The sequence below is a fragment of the Maylandia zebra genome, linkage group LG16 (genome assembly GCF_041146795.1).
Source record: "Maylandia zebra isolate NMK-2024a linkage group LG16, Mzebra_GT3a, whole genome shotgun sequence".
NCBI lineage: Eukaryota > Metazoa > Chordata > Actinopteri > Cichliformes > Cichlidae > Maylandia > Maylandia zebra.
Genome location: NC_135182.1, coordinates 5,443,823 through 5,463,215, shown reverse-complemented (window position 1 = coordinate 5,463,215; position 19,393 = coordinate 5,443,823). Strand labels below are relative to the sequence as shown.

Genomic DNA, 19,393 nt, shown 5'->3' with positions numbered 1-19,393 from the left:
GCTCTGCAGACGAGCTGCATTATTTCCTGCTGCCATCCCTCTTACAGTACCTGTCAGCAGCCATGTCGCTTGTTAGCTGCATACTGATAACATATCACATCACGATGATATCAGCATCCTCTTTTACAAGTCATGTTGTATAATTTGTTCTCCAGCATCCCTCTAGACTAATGCTGGATGTGATGTGGATACTAATGTCTGAAGTAAAGGTCTGCTGGTTTACGGCTTCAGTCCAGGCTGAAATGGGTCAACTCAACAATTGATATTACCATGAAAAATGCACTAGAGACAATAAAGAGAAAAATATCCTGTTTGTGGTAGTTCTCTGGGTGAAAATGCACTGCTGGTGGTGAGTGGTTGGACTGCTTCAAGCTAATAGTAAAGCAAAATTAACTCAAACAACCACCCACCACAATCAGTGTATGCAGAAGAGCATCTCTGAATGCACAAGACGTCAAACCTTGAAGGAGATGGGCTACAGCAGCAGAAGGCCGCACTTGGTGCCACTCTTGCCAGCTAAGAACAGGAAACTGAGGCTACACCAAAACAAAAATGTAGCCAGGTTAGTTTTAGTTTCTGCTGTGACATTTGGATGGTGGGTGTAAACAACATGAAACCATGGATCCATCCTGCTTTGAGGTCATCAGAAAAGGAAGCAGATGATGGTCTAATGGTGTGGAGGATATTCTCTTTGCACACTTTTGGCCCCTTAATACCAGGAGAGCATCGTTTAAAGGTGATGACCTGTCTGAGTATTATTGGTGATCATGTCCATCCACTTTTTACCACTATGTACTCCTCTGAGGGCTGCGTCCAGTGGGATAATGTGCTATGTCACAAAGCCCAGATGGTCTAACTGATTTCATGAACAAGGCAGAGAGTTCACTGTAGTCAAATGGCCTGAAAAATGACTAGATGTCAATCCAACACAGCACATTTACACATTCACTCATTATAAGTTATATATGATAAATAATTATAAGTATAAGTTTACCATTTAGCACTTGGAAGAACACACTAGTAGGCTGAAACTTAATGACAAAACTTGGTAGATGCACTGTTGTGTCTTCACGAGCCATAAAACCCAATAATGTCCCAATAATGACACTTTTATTTGCAAGTTTGGATGAGACAATTCAAACTTTTTGTATTTTTAAATTGCAGCACTCTATTTACATCTGTTGTTTTTATCCATCAGCAGCTCTTCAGTCAGTCAGTTCAGTTTCCTGATTCTTGTTCTGCAATTTGTCCCCAGTCTGTTTTCTGCAGCGAATTCACTTTGTCTGTTTGTTTGTTATTTTTGTTCTCTTTTCTATATCCATGTCCATCCCTATGCTACAGTTTTACATTTCTCTGGTAATCCAGATGCTAAAGTTTTGCCTCGCTCACTTTGAACTGTCAATCCACGTACACCAAAAAAAAAAAAAGGAAAACAAAGAAAAAAAGAACATCAGTTAGCCCACATGAAACTAAACCACAGGAATCTGGAGTACAAGTTAACATATACAAACATACCTTCAGTATCATGTTTTCCATTGTGAAAAGGGGCACTTTAAATAAAAAAGCAAAAAACACAACTTTGATTGCATCATTATAAGAAAATGAGATTCACAGATTTTTACAACAATTACATTTGGGGGGGAAAGGACTACATGGGAAGGAACATAATGGAGTAGCAAGGACAAAGTATGAAGACATCAGAAGGCAAGAATTGGGTCATATGAGCTGCTGTTTCACATCCTGTTGGGGATAAAAATAATTTTGCACTGTGCCCTAAAACTTATGGTCTTGCCCGCTTGATTGAGTCTTTCCTTTGAAGGTGATGAAGGGGGATGACCCAAAGACATCAAAGTATCAACCGCTGGGTGTGCCCTGCTTTCATGTGTTATCTATAGAAGGGATATTTTGGAGATTCCAGGCTGGACATGTAAATTAGGCTGCTTAGTTTATTCTAGACCTGGAAAATATACTCAGACTCTTCATGAGCCTGCCCAGAGTGACTCATGGAGGGCACCGCTCAGTGTTTGCTGAAGCTCGGCTCCTCAGTGTTTGCCCATTTGCAAGTATTTTCTTTTCGGCTTTCTCTCTTAGATTTTCATAATGCATGTTTATCTCAGATGGTTCTTCACCAAAGAGCTTGTCAGATCGCATCAAAGACGTGTGTCTGTGGGCTTTTTTTTTTTAGCAATCTCTTCTCACAAGGTAATTTTCCATGTGTCAGGTTACTCATCTGTATCATCTGTATCTGAGTTATGTCTTGCTACCCAACATAATGATGAAATCAAAAACAGCGCCGTGGAAGGGGAAGTCAGAAGGAGAAGTTTCTAATGACGCGCACGACCGGGCTGAACCTGAAATAACAAACAATACCATTTAATCCCTGTGACAAACACACCCACTGCCACTGATCCACACCTTGGAGGTGGAGGAAGTGGCTTTTGTCACTGGACATTCATGTTTGTATTTCTAATGTCATCGGATGGTACTCACACACAGTGACTCAACAACCGTGGCTGTTAATCAGGTCAAACAGGGACTAAGAGCTGGATTACAGAAAAGGCTTTGATCCAGATATTTTCCTTTTGTGTGTATGTCGCTTTTTAAAAGATCTAAGTTTTAGCCTGAACAGTTTTAACTGTTCAGAAAGTAAAAATGGTTTATAAGATGAGAATAAGAGTAAGAACAAATTGCAATTGTAATAAGCAGGTTTTCCAAGTTTTATTATAGGGTGAGGCATAACCACGAGTCCATTCACGGAGCGTTAGCTATTAAATATCTTTAACACCACTCATCACACTGATATTTTTAAACTGGTCTGTTACACTTTATGTACATAATGGCACACACAAATGTCTGGTTTGCTATCTTTGTGGGGACCTCCCACTGGCATAATGCTTTCCCTACCCTAACCCTAATAATCAAAGATGAATGCCTAACCCTGACTCCTACCCTAAACCTAACCATAACCCGGATGGGTCGAACACTGAGCTAACACTCTGCTTGTGTTTGATCTACCACAGCTTCCTCCTTCATCCTCTGTGCCGTTGAAGTCGTGATGTGTAACTGCATGTCAGCATGTCGATGAATTTGAATTTGCAAGATTTGCCATTTCGTTGCATTCAATGGTAAAAGCAGGATTGACAGTAACTAGTTTTACCTCAGCCTAGGCCTCAGTCCCATTGATTACCTGAAGCAGGACATGTAACTGTTGCCAATGCTAGTATGGCTTCCCACCACTAAAGGCCTGTTGGTGTATGAATGAAAAAGATGGCCGGGGTGGGAAGAAAAAACACCTCGTGCTCTTTGAACCTAGAAAACAGGAGGCAGAAATTACATATCTGGACAAATATCACTAGGCTAAGCATATTTATGTTTTCTGACAGAGAACAGGGGGAACAGCTAATTTTCTTCTAAAATGCTGCACTTTTCTTTTCCTTTAAAGGAATCACTATGTGTGTGTTCAGTCTCTGTATGATGTTTCGTATGTGCACTTTTGATCCCTTTGTCCTGAAGATGGCACAAGAGAAAGACTCAATATGAAGTTCATCCACATCTCTTAAAAATACCAAAATCTGTGTGCATACTGTGGTTATTTGTGTGGTTGTAAACGATGCTGTTTATCAGATGGCAGTGCTGTCATGATGCTTTTGCAATGTTGACAAAACGCACTTTGTGTTACATCAAAGACGTGTCAGAACATGATGGATGTTCTACATGGATGTGATGATGATGCTACCATATTCTTCTGCCTCCTCTCAGCTGGAGGCCTGTATGAACTCAATGCACCCATGATTCAGCTCACCTGCTATCTTCCAACAAACACTGCCCCCCTGTGGCGCACAGCTGCTAGAGCCAAGCACATCCACAATTCATTTTGCCCAGTGACAGTCACATCGTACAGACTATATAAATAAAACACCAGTGGAGCCTAAGAGGAGAATGAAACAGGTAGATGCTTGTTGTTTGGATTGAGTGAGCCAAATCTGCAGTCTCACTGAGGGAGGAGGATGTGGATGTGTCAGGCCTCGTTCCCTGTTACAACTAGAAATGGGGATTCTCAGGAACCTACTGGGATAAAGTATAGATAAACTACACCCTCTAAGGTTTTAAATATCAGGGCATAATACAAAAATGATCTTGTTCGTAGGAGTTGAAATTACTGTATATGACAACTGATAATATCAAGCAGAAATTATTATTATTATTTTTAAATCACCATTGTAGGCGTACATACACTTCATGCCTATCTACCTTACTTTTACGAGATAACAAACTCAGAAACGGCTACAAAACAGGTGGACACGACTGAATGTGCTTTCCTTTATTTGCAATAAAAAATAGGTATAAGAGCTCCCTTTACAAATACGCCAGGGAAATGCAGCACATTGTGAACACTGCTCCCATGCAGAGAGCACGTGACTGCAGTGGAGTCACAAACATTTGAAGAGGAAACGGCAACACAGAGAGAATATGCATTTATATGCACACTGACAATGTAATTATAGCCATGACCTAATCTGCTTAAAAGTCTGCATAAAGAGACTCAGGACGCTCTTTATTATTGACAACTGCTGAATTCCATCTGTAGGATAAATATACAGAAATCTCCTTTCAGACATTTAAGTAGAATTTTCTCATTTACATTCATTTTCTCACTAAGAAAATCCACACGTGCAAAATCATGTCATGAATTTTTAAAAACCTCCATTGCTCTTGTTTTCTTCCCCCCTTTTTGGCATGCTTCATATGTTATTGCTAACAGACACTGTGAGAGCTTGAAATTGTGGGTAGAAACCCAAATTTAACTACCAGGTACAAAGAAACTCCAATTTAAGGCCAATTTAAAAACAAGACAAACCAAAAAAGACAAACAAAAACTTTAAACATTATGCAAATTTGGGTTACAGGATCAATATTGTGCACCGATTTTAGGATTTTTAAATCAACAACTGTTGATGCCAAGTGCCAACAGAAACAGATCTGTAGCAGCAAAAACGTTTACAAAAGAAGAAAAAAAAAATTAACTCTTTGCAATTGTTCACATCGACATGTCTGTCAGGCATCAGAGATACATAGAAAGTGCTTGGGTGATTTCATATCAACATATCCAACTGCTCATTAGAAAAATCCAGGAATTCCATTACAGTGTGCATGTAAATGAACAGGAAGAGGATGAGAGAGAAAGATTGTTGAAACGTTCCTTAAATAAAACATTAAAAAGGCCTTAGAGTTACAATTATACACAGAAATTCACCCAAATTAAATTTGAACATATACATACACTTAAGGGCATAGCAGAGTGAGAGAAACAAACATAAAAATACACAATCAGCCCCTATAACTACATCAGTCCCAAAGATATGCTACATTTAGGACATTAAAAATAAAATATCCAGATCAGCATCATCAGGATGCATTGTTATCTGCTCTTTCCTAAAAGCTAGCACGACTTGAGTGATGGAGGTTTAAGCTTTAGTCTTACGCTCAATCGCTCTTCAGAACTAGTGCAGATGTAGAGTTGCACTTGATCTTACACACCGCAGTGTGTGATGGTTTTTAGTGTTAGCATGAGTGAAATCACAGTCTCAACACAAAGGCTTTCATGGCATTCATTCCTTCCTTTCACACAATCTGAGGTACTGATGCTTATGCACCAGAGTTTCGGCTCAGGAAGATTTCAAGCGAGGCATCAGCTGTTTGTCCGCTTTTTTTTATTTTTTATTTATTTAATCCTTACCAAGTGGGCCGGGCAACCTGGCAGAAACACCTGTATCTGTCTTTTTATTGAAGAGTGGATGGAATCACAACGCTGAATCTGACTCCAGAGTAATTTAACTCCAGGGTAAATGGCCAAATTATAAATGTAATGCACACTGATTTTATTCTGAAAGCTCTGACAGGAAGTGTGGATTTGTATCTCCTCTTTTTTGCCGCCTTTTCGGGGTGTTGGTCTGCCCGAGTTGTTCCTCGTCCACCATGCTGTCTTCTTTAGAAAATAAGCTACACCTTTCATGATAAATACTGCATTGTAGGAGTGCGGTCCTAAATGTCACAAGTGAGCCTTATGAAATCTGTATAATATAAAGAAAACAAAAAGCTGATTCTGTATGTGTAGTCTTGGGGGAGGAAAAATATCTACAACCTACAGCCTGGCCAGTACATTCACATGTGCTGCCATCATGCAGTATTTTTGCATTTTCTTTCTTCACACATCGCTGGGGTTCGTTTGTTTTTGGTTCCCAGTCGTGAATCCTGAAGACTGCACAGCTCTGTTCCCATTTTGTTAAACACTGCTTAAAATGTATAGGAAAAAAATCCTCTTGAACCTGAACACACTGCTTATGTGAGAACAGGTTTTTGTTCCTTCATAAAAAGAGCCCATGTTGACCATAATGAAAGCATTCCTACTCAGCTCAATTGATTTTTCCTCCTACAAGACTGAGAACGCCACATCAAAGATCACTGGTTTAGAAGTGTGTTGTGGTCGGGTTCACTCATGAGTAGTGAAGCTGGTTGGGAGATGCTGGATAAAGAAAGAAAGCAGGAACACCTTCATGCCAGCGCTGTGACCCACCTGATACTCTCAGCAGAACTGACAGGCGTTCGGGAGGGCTACGTGACACAGGAATGAGCATCTGAGAATAAACTGACGCAGGAGAGAATGAACGAGTAAACACGTACAAAGTGAATCAGTCAAGGAGCGACCCGACGAATGACCGAACACGTTTCTGAACTGCATAGATGCCAGAGCGGTTCTTCCAAGCAGCTCCTCCATCACCGTGGCCTCTTGCGAGTGACAAAGATGAGGACTCTTCGGATGGCAATGAGGCGATCCTTGAGGGAGGTCATGGCCAGGATTGTGAGCTGGGCACGGTTTTCCAAGGGAAGAACAGCGAGCAGCCACCAGGACCAGGCTGGACCACTGGGACTGGCCTGTAGTACAACATAGATTTGTTCAATTTAGAAACAGTTTACACAGATTAGAAAAACCTTCAGTAGTCACATGACTTAGCAAAGCCCTAGTTTTCTAATAGAGTCATTTTATGTGACTTTAGAAGACAACTCTTTGTTTGAAAACACACAGCTCTTCTATTTTGCCATCTGCAGCCAAAACAGTTACTCATGTAGGGTATTAAAAAGCATGCAAACACTGGGAACCTTGCCGAATATGAAATGCACACATCCATTCAAGAGCAAAAAGAATTTTCTGTGACTATTCCTGAGACGTTGCTGATTTTCTTTCTTTCCTGCCATCACAAGGTGTTTATCAAACTGCGCCTTTATTTATAAATGAAAATCCGTGAGTCAACACTGCACTTTCAGACCTGTGGGTCCGGGTCTTTGCTGGGAAGGTGTCCAAAGTGGCTGTGTATCTGACTCTTCATGTTGTCTTTCAGAGATGTGAACCAGCCGTTGGCCTGATCATACACGGAGTCGTGCAGCTTCAGAAGCTCTGTTAGCTCTTCCCCCTCCACCTGATCAGACAGACATATTTTATAAGCGTTTTAGAAAAAACAAACAAACAATGACATGTTTTTTTTCCTTTCATATGAAAGGACTACATTTGCCAGTGGCACACTAGCAGAGACTCAGGTTTGTTTTTCTTTGCACTGCTGAACAGTGACAGGCAAAAAACCCCCCCGAGCTCTGCTTTGTGCCACTCTGATTGTCAGTAGTGTGATGTAAAGTGTCTGAAATGGTTCTACTGACAGAACATCAGCACATCGCTCCTCACGCCCACCTTCTTGTCTTCCAGGTACTCAATCTTAGCAGTGTTGTAACCATCTCTCTGGCCGTGGCTGAGGACCTTGAACCGTGACACGCCAATGGTGTCAACCACTGAACGGCCGTCGGGAAAGAACTTCACGTCTCGCACCTGAAACACAGTATTTCATATCAGCACTCATATGATTTCTATCTGACTGCTCACAGGGACGCACAAGAAAATCTGTGAAGAAAGAAATACCTGCAGCATACAGCCATAGTCAGCAAAGCCTTTGAGCTCATCAGCGATGCACATGCCAAACTGCTTGGTACCAGTTTCCACTGAGCGGCGAATCATCAGGCGGTAGCGTGGCTCAAATACGTGCAGAGGGCAGGGGATGGTGGGGAAGGCCATGGTACACACAAAGATGGGCACTTCCTGGTTTAGACTGCAAGAGACACAGTGAAGAAATTGTTACTTTTTGTGTGTGTGTTTGAATAATCAATAGGTTTTCTAAAACAATCGTGAATGTGTGCACGGGTGTGTTAGTAAAACTGACTTGGAAAGCTCCTTCATCTCCTCTTCATGGATTTTCTTCCTCTCTGCCAGCTCATCTCCTAGGTAACGCTGCAGGACTTCCTCCATCAGCAGGGTCTTGTTGTAGCCCCTGCTAGCTAGATACTGTAAAAATACACAATAGCACATTTTCCTGCACATGAGCATTACAAAGAAAAATATTACCGTCAATTTATTATTAAAGATTTTATTCATTCATTCTTTTCCTGAATAAGTGAAACCTGCATTTTTTTTGTCTAATCGACAGTTCAAAACACCTTCCATCACATGCTACATTAAACATTATGAACACAGAAAAGAAAAACACTAAACAGGAGTCACACTGACATCACTACCCTCTATGAACAAGTGTACCTCAGACAGATTCTCCTTGCACAGAGGACAGTTGGGATTGTGGTCCAGACAGCGTTCCAGACATTTGAGGCAGAAGGTGTGACCACAGGGAGTGGCCACAGGCTCGTAAAACAATCTGGACGACAAATGAGCAAAAGCACCCAGCAGAATGCCAACATGACAAACTTGCACACACTAATTTAACAGGTCTTAAGCTGCAAATGCTGAAACTGAACTGGGTGAGCTTACCTCATGCAGAGTGAACACTCCAGGTCTCCACTGTCCAACAGCTCAGCAGGAACTGATCTACCTCCACAAGCAGCAGTCGCCTGACGGATCTCCCCCTCATCTGCACAATAAATTATCATCCTCAGCACAAGTTTGAGCAAAGCAAGATTCCTCTTTACCTCAGCAGCACATCAAGTACAAACATTAACGTCTGTATTGTTGGCAAAAGTAGGCTCGGGAGTTTTCTTCAGTAGCGGAATAAAATGATTCATTGAAATAAATCATTTTAATTCATATGGAAAATGCAAAATTTGCTTTTCATTGTTTTCTAACATAACTAAAAGACCAAAACTTATTTCTGTAGAGATGAGAAACTGTTTCTAAATGAGCCGATCAAATTTAATGCCTCATCTACTGAATAAGAACGGCCCCTGGCTGGTAAACAGAACAGCTGCAGTCCACCATCGTCATACCCTCTAGAGCAGCTTCTGCTAACACCAAAACTAAAACATCTTAAGAAGAGAGGGAAAAAAACTCTGTTGTTACCAAGAGCAAACACAATGCACTCCTGCTATATGAAGAACTGAGACAAAGAGACACTTATTTTGAAGCCAATCTCCTCCCAGCAGTAGACAAATCATTAGTGTTAACATGCTGCATGTCTAATGTGTCTTAAATGGTACGCTCAGAGGCAAGTGTTGTGCTGAAACTAATTCTGCAGGACAATCAGACACTGTGGAAATGTTAATGAACTCAAACGTGTAAAACGCTGTGTAGAAAAGAACTGTGCAACAGAAAATACTGTTTAATAGTGATTATATGTCCAAAAAACTCCCTCTGAGGAATTTCTCAGCTGTGGTGCTGTATAATGATTATATAAGCATCCAACCTAATCGTACACACCATAAATCCCATATCATAAAGCTGTCATCAATTCAATATACCCCTGCAAGATGTGGGTGTGTTTTGGGGATATTGCACCAAATATGAGGATTTAATAAAATACCCATCTAGATAAGCTATACTGCATAGTAACGCAGGTATCTGTAGATACATGTGAGCCTCATGGAAGAGCTGTGCGTGGCTGATGAATCTTAACGTTTAAGACCGCCACAGCTTTCTAGTCCATTACCTAACGAACCTGATTTGCGTGACCTACATTCTGAACATCCGCTTTTCATTTTCTTGACACAGATCTCGTTTTAAATAGTAACACTACATGCTAATGCTATTTGGAAAATTACATGACTGTGACTCATTTTCCTTTCATTATGCAGCCAAGATTTGGGTAAAATTACGCCCTCGTATTTTGCTGTTACACTTGAAATAGAAAACAGCTTTTCGCAAATTTTCTGGACAGATGTGACGACTAAGGATTTCTCAGTGTACGTTCAAATTTAACACCTCTGCACTGCTCAGAAAAGAGGGAGAAGAAGCAAAATGCCAGCAACCTGCTGTCCTAATCCATGATCAATATAACAATAAGAAAAACATAATGTAACTCATCAGTTTAAATGAACCATTCAGTATCTCACAATGTCAGTGAATACACTAAATTACGAAATTAGATTTTGGTCCTGAGTAGTCAGATTAGCTCAAGTTACTGGAGGCTGAGTCAGAATCCTAAAAACCCAAATAAGGACTCCTTAAGAAACTTTTAGAATCCTTCAATATCTGATCTCTTTCAAAGAAACCAAAGAAATTCTTCAAAACATCATTGCTATTCATGTCTTTATGTATGCAAAAACTGTTCTGTACATCAACTGTGGTTCAAATCATGAAAGGGAGAGCATGTGATGATGCAGCACTGTTTGAGCCAAAGAGCAGCATTTCCACCAACTGAAGAATACACTCATTCTCCGAAAGGAGTAATTCCTGGTACTGTGTGTTCCATTTCTTTCGCAACTTTAAGCATCCTAATTGAATATGGAGTGCCAATTAGGGCTGGGCCATATTATACCGTTTACGGTAATACCGGTATAATGTTAGGCAACGATAGGAAAATGAAATATCGCGATAGAATGGGAGTAAAACGCGCATGCGCAGTGCCTTTGTTTTCATACGCACATGGCCGATTGTTGAGTGAAACAGATGAACCAGAATTGGTTTGTAAAAATGGTGCAACTTCCGTGATGTGGAACTGGTTTGGTGTTTGTCCGTCAGATACACGACAAAGCACATTTTTTGCAGAACATGCAAGCGGCTGTCCTTATTGTCGTATTTGTCGGACTAAGATGCTCTTAAATCTGGGAGTAATCTGGGTCCTAAACCCCGTATTTCTCAGGTCAAACAACACTGCAGCATCACTGAGAGTTAAAAACTGTCTAAATTCTTTCATCTTTAATAAAACGATCAGCATTGCTGCTTTACCAGGTGTAACTATGAAGTTTAACTTCCAGGCATCCATGAAAACAAAAGTTATTACATTTAACGGAGTTAGAAGTTAGCAGGAAGCTAGCGGAAGTTAGCTCGCTAGTTTCGCTAGTTACCTAAGCATGATATTGCATGTTCTGACTGAGAGATTTCTGAAAAAAAATCAAACGTACAGCTCTGCTATCACTTCCAACATAAATGAAGACAGGAAACTAAACAGCAGTGACGTTTGTAGGGTTACTGAAGTTGGGCTAGCTGGTATATAATGATGTGCTACGTGATCGCTAGCGACACAGCTATGTTAGCATAACATAAACAGTGAAGCTGGAGGACGAACACTAACACTTTTCCACTTGTAAAAGTTAACGTGAAGGTTCCTGATAGTTGGAGACAAATTCAGTCGCATGGCAGGATGCTGTAAACGGACCAAACTTCAGTCAGGAGAACAACTGAGATAATCAATCCACAATATGAGGTCAGTCATTAATATACTGCAACAACATGGGAATAGAGCAGCTGCCAGAGAATTCAACATTAATGAATCAATGTTACAGAAGTGGAGGAAGCAAGAAGAATGAGTTTAATAAAGTTTGATTTATCTGACTGCTTTGTTTCGCTTAATGTGCCTTATAATCCCGTGCACCTTATGGTCCGAAAAATGCGTACTGCACACTGCAGTTTAATGTTGCAAAGCACCTCTTTTTAACTTCAGTGGATATTATACATGGTTATGCTCAGGATATTTCAGCCCATTTCTACTGGAAATGCCTTTTGGTTAAACTTTCAGCAAGGAATTTGCATTTGCACTGTTACATTTTTATAAAGCTTTAATGTACATAAAAACCAGCTTCTTGTTTAAGTGAAAATAAATGGAAGGTTGTCTTTTTGCGCTAGTAATGTTGTGGAGTTGTATTTTGTCTCGCATCAATTATATCGTCGGTTATATCGTTATCGCAAATTTTCAAATATATATCGTGATAAATATTTTTGGCCATATCGCCCTGCTCTAGTGCCAATGATGATAAAACAACCCTACCACAAATATCTACATTTTACCTTTTTCCACTACAGAGGTTAATGTAAAGAAATAAAATTATATTTAACTGAATTATTTTGGTTTCATACCAGCTCTGAGAAGTTTAGAGGGAGGGCTGAAGGTTGCTGAAAGTTCATCACTCTTGTGTTTCCTCTTAAGGCCACCAGGGGGTGCTGGCAGTGCAGCCAAAACATCAGCCAGGCTCTTTGTGCTGCCCTCCCCTGGAGAAGGGTCCGATTTACCAGCAGACAGAGCACAGAGTCTGGAGGATGAGTCGTCCACTGGAGGGCTTTTAGTCACAGTGAACTCTGAGTCCTGGAAACACAAACACAGACAGAAAAATACGTTAGCATATCAGGTGGATTAAAAAAAAGAAAAGAAAAAGAATGATTAGTTCAAAAGCGCCTTTGTGGAAGATCATATTCAGAATTATAGAGAGTATTAGATGCTACTACAACAACTCTCACTCGAGTAGTTTTGGGGTTGGTTGCAACAGATGTAGTTGTTAAGACCACTTGTATATCCATGTATCAAGATTCAAACACCTTATAAATAGCTACTTTTTTTTCCCTTCTTCCTTATTCACAAGCGCCAACCGCAGCGAGTACTTTGATTTGGCAGATTCTTATACATATACAGTTACCTGTGAGGAGGATGAGCCTGGTTTCTGTGGAAGTGGCCTCAGGGAACTGAGCAAGGCAGGAGGTTTGATGAGACGCGTAGCCAGGCCTCCTTGCAGAGGGTGCAACGGCGTTGGAAGATCCTCATTCTCAAATACAGAGGAGAACAGCTCGCCCAGGACCTTCAAGGTGAAAGAAAACAGGTGGCTAATTAACAATCGCAAAGAAGCAAGCACAGGAAAATTTACCACAAGAAAGTCACCAAAAACAGGATCAAAGACAGCTGTATACTCATTTGCACTCCCCATTTATATCACTCTCAGGAAAACTGAAGAAAGCAGAAGGCTTTAACTTAAAGCACTTACACTTTCTTAAATCATTATTTTGAACAAAATCGATTTTATTCCCATTTCCTTTAAAGGGTAGAGCCATATACAGAGAGGCTTTGTAATGACACTGGCAATAGCAGAATTTACAAATGAGAAACCTTCTTTCAGCTGCAAAACTGAGCATCAGCAAAACTAATTATTCTATCACGTAGTTATGTGGGCAGCGCATGGTTAGCGCCGTTGTCTCACAGCATGATCTCCCTGTGCCAGTTTTCTCCAGGATCCCCAGTTTCCTCTCATGCTCCCAGGACATGCAAGTTTATTTAAAAGCTTATCCGACTATAGTTTGTTAAGAGGTTCTGAGAATTATGACATGTTTTAGTCCGTATCAAATTACATATTTCACACCAACAACTGGTTCTGTCTTACCTTCTGAGCTTCCAGTTTCACTTTGGCCCAGTCGGGCTTTAGTGCCACACACAGGAAATACTCTTGTAAGGCTTCATCTTTCCGGCCTGCTTTACTCAGTGCTGTAGCTTTCAGATAGTGAGCCTAAAAATGACAGAAAACTTGTGTTTGATTTTTGAGGCATGGGCTGTGATAATGACATTTCTAATAATAACAAGATTAAACCAAATGTCCCTCCTTTATGACGTTTTGAAATTTACAGTTTAGAGAATTTGTTACCCAGATACACAACTATTACTGGTACACGCACTGACCCCTTGAATAAAGTAATAAAAAGGAACATTTTTTCCTCCTCGTGACATGCAAATTCTAAAAATGTGACCACACGATAATGTGTGTTGAGTGGATGGACACTGGTCCAGGCTATCTGACTATGGCAGAGAACCTGCATGTCACAGAAGATCAAGAACATCATTGTACCATTATTAGTTTCAGCATCTTTTTATTGCCAGAAATAATGACTGGTAATACAGGAAGCAGAATATTTATTCACGGTTTATTTTTATACAGAGAAGTAGGTTAAGCAAACCATGCCACACACCACAGCATTTATAACCTAAGCTAGTTTGCATTACCTGTTCCTAGATGAGCTTTTAACACACACACACACACACACACACACACCAAAACTTAAACAACAAATTATATTAAATTATAGACACCAACAGCACAGGGCAGAGACTGCAGTATAATAAAGGTAAAATAAGACTGCACGTCCAATTCATCTTTAAAAACCGTTTTAGTTTAAGTTTATAATGATCTCAATCAGGCTTCAGTTTGAGTTCTGTAAGCTAATAGTTCCACATGTTAATAAGACAAATAGAAAAATGCCATTTTCCAAAATGATTTCTGTGCCCTGCAGTTTCTAACAGATGTGCTGCACGTTACTGAAGCCAAACCTCGAACAGGAACCACAAAGTCACAGCCGAATATGTGAGCATTTGTATAATAATTGTGGATTAGCAAATTGCAACAAACATTGAAATACTGCAATCTTGCTGGCTTCTTATCCAGAATTTGCCCATTTGTATTTCATCATAAGAGGCCTGACTGTTTGAAGTGATGCTTGTGACCAAAAGGTTACACAATAACTAATAACAATGAGAATGTATAAAAAGGGACTGACAGCATGAAATGGCAAATATAAGTTTGTTTTTGCAACTTTGGTCACATTTGAGCAGCTGGACTCTCAGTGACAACTACTGAATGCTGCAGCACTTAATATGAAATGTGACCATTATCTTTAGTCTTGGTCTTCATTCTCACTCAGGTACATTTAATTTTGTCCTATAAATCACTTCAAACTTTTCCCCAGTTCAAATTGTTCATCTTACCTCTGTCCACAGGGTTTTTAGCCTGCAGAGACTGCTGGCATCCTGCACTGCCTGGCTGAAATTCTGCATCTCCAGGTGCAACTCAGCCCGCTGATGCAACAGTCTGCCTGAAGAGGGCACTGTATACACAGGGATGAACAGACATCAGTTCATTGGATAGGTCTCCAGGCAATAGACTGTTTTTTCTAGGTCTAGGAGAAGTAGGGCAATAATGTAACATGTGGCATGAGACCAGTTACACGTGTTAGAACACCATGTAACTTATGTTACAACTCTAATAACTGACATCAGCCACACCAGCGGACATTAACATTTAGTCTCATCTGCTTGGAATGCATGCCTACATAAACACACTGCTTCATGCATCACGTACGCAAATTATGCACTTTACTAATGATCAGATAAAGTACACACTGTACCTAAGTTGGACTTGTCGTGCGTTACTTAACCAAACTGTCATCACTGGTTTCTTTGAGAAGGATGAAAAAGTTCCACCCTAAAGTATATTTAACCCACTTTGTCTGAATGGCTTTTAGTTGTCAATAAGCAAAATAACACTCGCTGTCATCTAAGATTTCAAAGCAACCTGATAGTTAGTTCATAACATAATATACAAGTTGAACAGGTATTCATAACACTCGCTGTCATCTAAGATTTCAAAGCAACCTGATAGTTAGTTCATAACATAATATACAAGTTGAACAGGTATTCATAACGAAAGAAAGACATTTGTGGAACAGCTAAAAATGGCACATGGTTGTAAAGAAACAGGAAGAAAAGTTTGCAGAAGTTTAGATGCTCAGTTGCCACCGTCTTCTAGTTTCATTACTAAGTGTGTGTATGTGTACACAACAGAGCCAATGTTTCAGTGCAGAAAAAGCAACGCAGTTTCTACAATATCCGTGCAGCTTAATAAGGGGTTCAGAAACCTGGTGTCTGAACCTCTTGGGCAAACTTTGCCCATAGGATCAGGACAATCAACCAAAGTATGACAGTAAACAAACAAGAGGACCAGCCTATCATCAATGTGTGGGACATAATAGTTGAGGGAAAGTATAGTATAGAAAGAACTACATGGCTCCGTTACCATAAAAACCGCAACTAATAACATTTTTTGAGACTCATCATTTATCTGACTGCATTTTCTCCATCTCTTTACACAGATGGAGACCATTTGCAAAAATGTAAGACTATGCTTTACATGCCATACCCTTGCACACCACACATATCAGGACATATTATCTGCTAAATTTATAATTCAATTACATGCAATCCAAATGACAGATACCAGACAGCCTCCTGCTGTCTTTGTTGGGAAAACACTGGCTGGCAGTGACAAAACTGTGAAAGCACTCTGTCCTCCCATCACCCAGAGTCATTCACAAGACAGAAGGCATGAATCAGTATTGATCTGGGGAGAGAAATGCCTGAAAGGATGCCACAGGGATGGTGCATAGTCCTTTTATCTGAACTGTGATTTCAGAATTTTCAGCTAAATCAGGCTGATCAGTTTTATAAAATGACATTAAAGTGAGAACAGCAGAGAAAACCAAAGAGGAGTCTGAAAAAAGAATTACAATTAAAAGCTGCTTTAATAAGTAGGCCAGATGTGGGAGGGGAAGGAGGAGTCAGTTTTAACTTTCTGAGGATTCAAACTGTGCAACATGATCTTGCCATGGCCCATGATTAATGAAACACACTGGCTGCCTTTATGTAATGTGCCAACATAACAGAACACTCCGTTTTATAATGTTTAGGACAATTTGTCCTTAAAGTTACCAGAAAAATAAATAAATAACTAAAATAAATGAATAAATAAACATGAAGCAAATGAGGGTGTTAAAATAGGCTGTTGTTTTTCTGTTTAAGTACAATTAATGACCAACTACCGTTCACCCAAACGTTACCCAACACTGCTTATCCAACACCATACATAAGGGGAGGAGTTAAGGGTTATGTCAAACCAGAGACAATACGATGACCTTCTTCTAGAAGGACACTGACCCAACCCGGCCAGACAAATCTGATGAATGTATTCATACAGTAGCGACTGAGCAAATAAAATTTTCAGTTTACATAACGGAGATCACATAACAGTGGAAAAACTAAGTGAGACATCAGGTCCAGAGAACTACATACAGACGTCCCCTCTGCAGCTCTGTGAAAACAGCACAGCCCTGCCAACTATAAAGAGAAAAGCAGCATTAAACAACCGCTTTGCTGTTTCTTGCGTGCACGGGTAGGCTGTGTACTGCTTTGGTAAAAAGGGACGGCACGTCACGTAACACCACACCTCGGTACAATCCAGATAGGAGGGGGTGGCGCCCCTCATCGGTGACACTGAGAAGTTACGACTTAAAAAGTAGGTCATTGCACAAAAACATTACACTTTTAATTGCAATCTGTCAAGTTAAACACTGGAATTAGCACAGGGTTATCTCTCGGTGCGCATGTAGTGGCTGTGTGCAGTCTTACCTAGATCCACTGCTCCGTTGTATTTCTCCAGAGCCTCTAAAAGATTCTGCTTTTTCCACGAATCCTCTCCTTCGATCCATAATTTCCTAGCTTTACTCTCAGTTGCAAACAGTTTGTCCAAGAGGCCACTGAGTACAACGTTTATTCTCCGGCCGTTCGGCAGTCCTTTCCTGCTCAGATTTTGTTTGCAGTGTACACAGTTTGTGACAGAGTCGTCATCTGTGCAGCGTTTGCAGAAAGTGTGTCCACACTCCACGGTTGTAGGCTCGTGGAGCAAACACTTGCAGAGATGACAGGAAAACAAGTCCAGGGCTTCATCATCCTCACACTCCCCACTATTTTGAAACCCGTCTTCCCCGCTGCTGCTTTTATTGCTCCCGTTTACAGTGGCGTGGATGCCCAGCTCTTTCTCACGCAGAGTTCGGGCGATGGTTTCCACCAGGAGTTGAAGCTCCTCCGGGCGCAGCTTGCCAAGGCTGGCCGCTGTACAGTACGAGTCCAACGCTTCGGATATCCGCCCGGCACAGGATAGCGAGTCGGCCTTCCTCAAACACAAGCCCCTGTCAGGGTGCTGGAGATCTGCGAGTTGGGAGCTATAGATCTCTACGGCCAAGTTGAAGTCCCCGGCCCGGCTGGCCTCTTCTGCTACCTCCAACATTTCAGGGCAGATCCCCGCAGCTCCTGGATTGGAGAGCGGGTGGACGAACGCTTCGCCCTGGTGAGACCTTAGTCCGGTCTCCATCTTCTTCTCCCGACGGGAAAATCAGACGCTTAGAAGACTATGAGAGTCACTGAGAACATGGCACAAGCACACACACTCCCCACCATAAGAAATCATTTCCCCAGTTATTGCACACTATCTTTAGCGTTTTTAAATGTCAACCCAGACTTCCAGTTGTGTCCAACTCTCAGTGATGGCCATGAGTCCGATCCATAAGACCTCAACCCAGATAAAACAGGGGGCCTGTGTAGCATGGCTGGTCCTCGATAAGTCCCAGTATCTGATGTAGTTTCACTGCAAACACCTGGAAGTTGAAGGTCGGCGTTATTTATTACAAAAACTTTCAGCGTATCGAGGACGTCATCGCTCCCTTTACAACGCGGAGGTAGTTTTATTTATGTCCCGTCTAAAGACAGAAACTTCTTTAGAAGAAGAAAAAAAACACACACACAAAATGAATCTACGGCATGTTTAGGTACGAACCGGTGGGTAAAATCCAAGGAGCTTAGTAAATAAGCAGCTTAATTTCCATGGATCGTGCTAACTCGTAGTTATGATGGTAAATGTCCGCAATAAAGGTCAGGTTTCGAGCCACAGAAGTCCCATATAGAGTGGATAAATGCTAGACCCACAAGCTCATCATTTCTCCAAGAAGTCACAGCTGATCGGCCGCGTTTATATAAGAGAGCCCGGGAGCAGTTAAGTCCGGGGAGCCAGCTAACGTTACTACTGGCTAACTGGACAACACATACTGCCACTTCGCAGTTTGTTAAACTCCGGAACTCTTTCCGAACCGATATCCCCCAAAAATGTGCATTTACACGACCTCGAAAGTCATTTCTTCGTCTTTTATGGCGAGGAAACCCAAACAAAAACAAAGCTCTCGCCGGAGGTATCCATCTTGGTTGTTAGCCAGCTAGCTTTGAGCTGCTAAAGGTTCTGCTTTGGGATTTCGCATACAATTCGCCGAAGCAGACGCAAGACCACACGTGACACACGAGACAAGCTCCTATTGGCCCTTTATGTGGCTCACTTATATAACTCAATAATATTGTATAACCTTTGCAGATATCGCTGAATGAGTGTTTTTTAAATTTAAACGAGGTCTCACACATGATATTACAAAAATAGCCTCGAGTAAAACAAGAGAACGCAGCTTTCGGTTCTGGTTGAGTTACTTTATTCACTTTAACTT

At 41.0% G+C, this 19,393-nt stretch overlaps 1 protein-coding gene across 1 annotated transcript; it reads right to left on the bottom strand.

Annotated features, from left to right (window-relative positions):
* Positions 1-4,306: 4,306 nt before the first annotated feature.
* On the bottom strand, positions 4,307-19,159 carry lonrf2 (LON peptidase N-terminal domain and ring finger 2). Its single transcript, XM_004568982.6, has 12 exons — positions 17,478-19,159; positions 15,003-15,121; positions 13,630-13,752; positions 12,895-13,053; positions 12,341-12,566; positions 8,864-8,963; positions 8,636-8,750; positions 8,265-8,386; positions 7,967-8,153; positions 7,742-7,876; positions 7,326-7,475; positions 4,307-6,933 (listed from the first exon to the last, which is right to left on the bottom strand). Exons 1-12 carry the CDS (start codon positions 18,217-18,219, stop codon positions 6,775-6,777), a joined length of 2,337 nt encoding a protein of 778 aa, XP_004569039.1. The 5' UTR covers positions 18,220-19,159; the 3' UTR covers positions 4,307-6,774.
* Between the last annotated feature and the right edge of the window lie 234 nt (positions 19,160-19,393).

Excerpts from the sequence above, each read along its gene's own strand:
- lonrf2 (XM_004568982.6), bottom strand. The coding sequence starts at position 18,219 with ATGGAGACCGGACTAAGGTCTCACCAGGGCGAAGCGTTCGTCCACCCG. Across the intron at positions 13,054-13,629 it reads TGAAACTGGAAGCTCAGAAG|GTCCTGGGCGAGCTGTTCTC; the intron begins GTAAGACAGAAC and ends TTCACCTTGAAG. Across the intron at positions 8,387-8,635 it reads GCAAGGAGAATCTGTCTGAG|TATCTAGCTAGCAGGGGCTA; the intron begins GTACACTTGTTC and ends GTATTTTTACAG.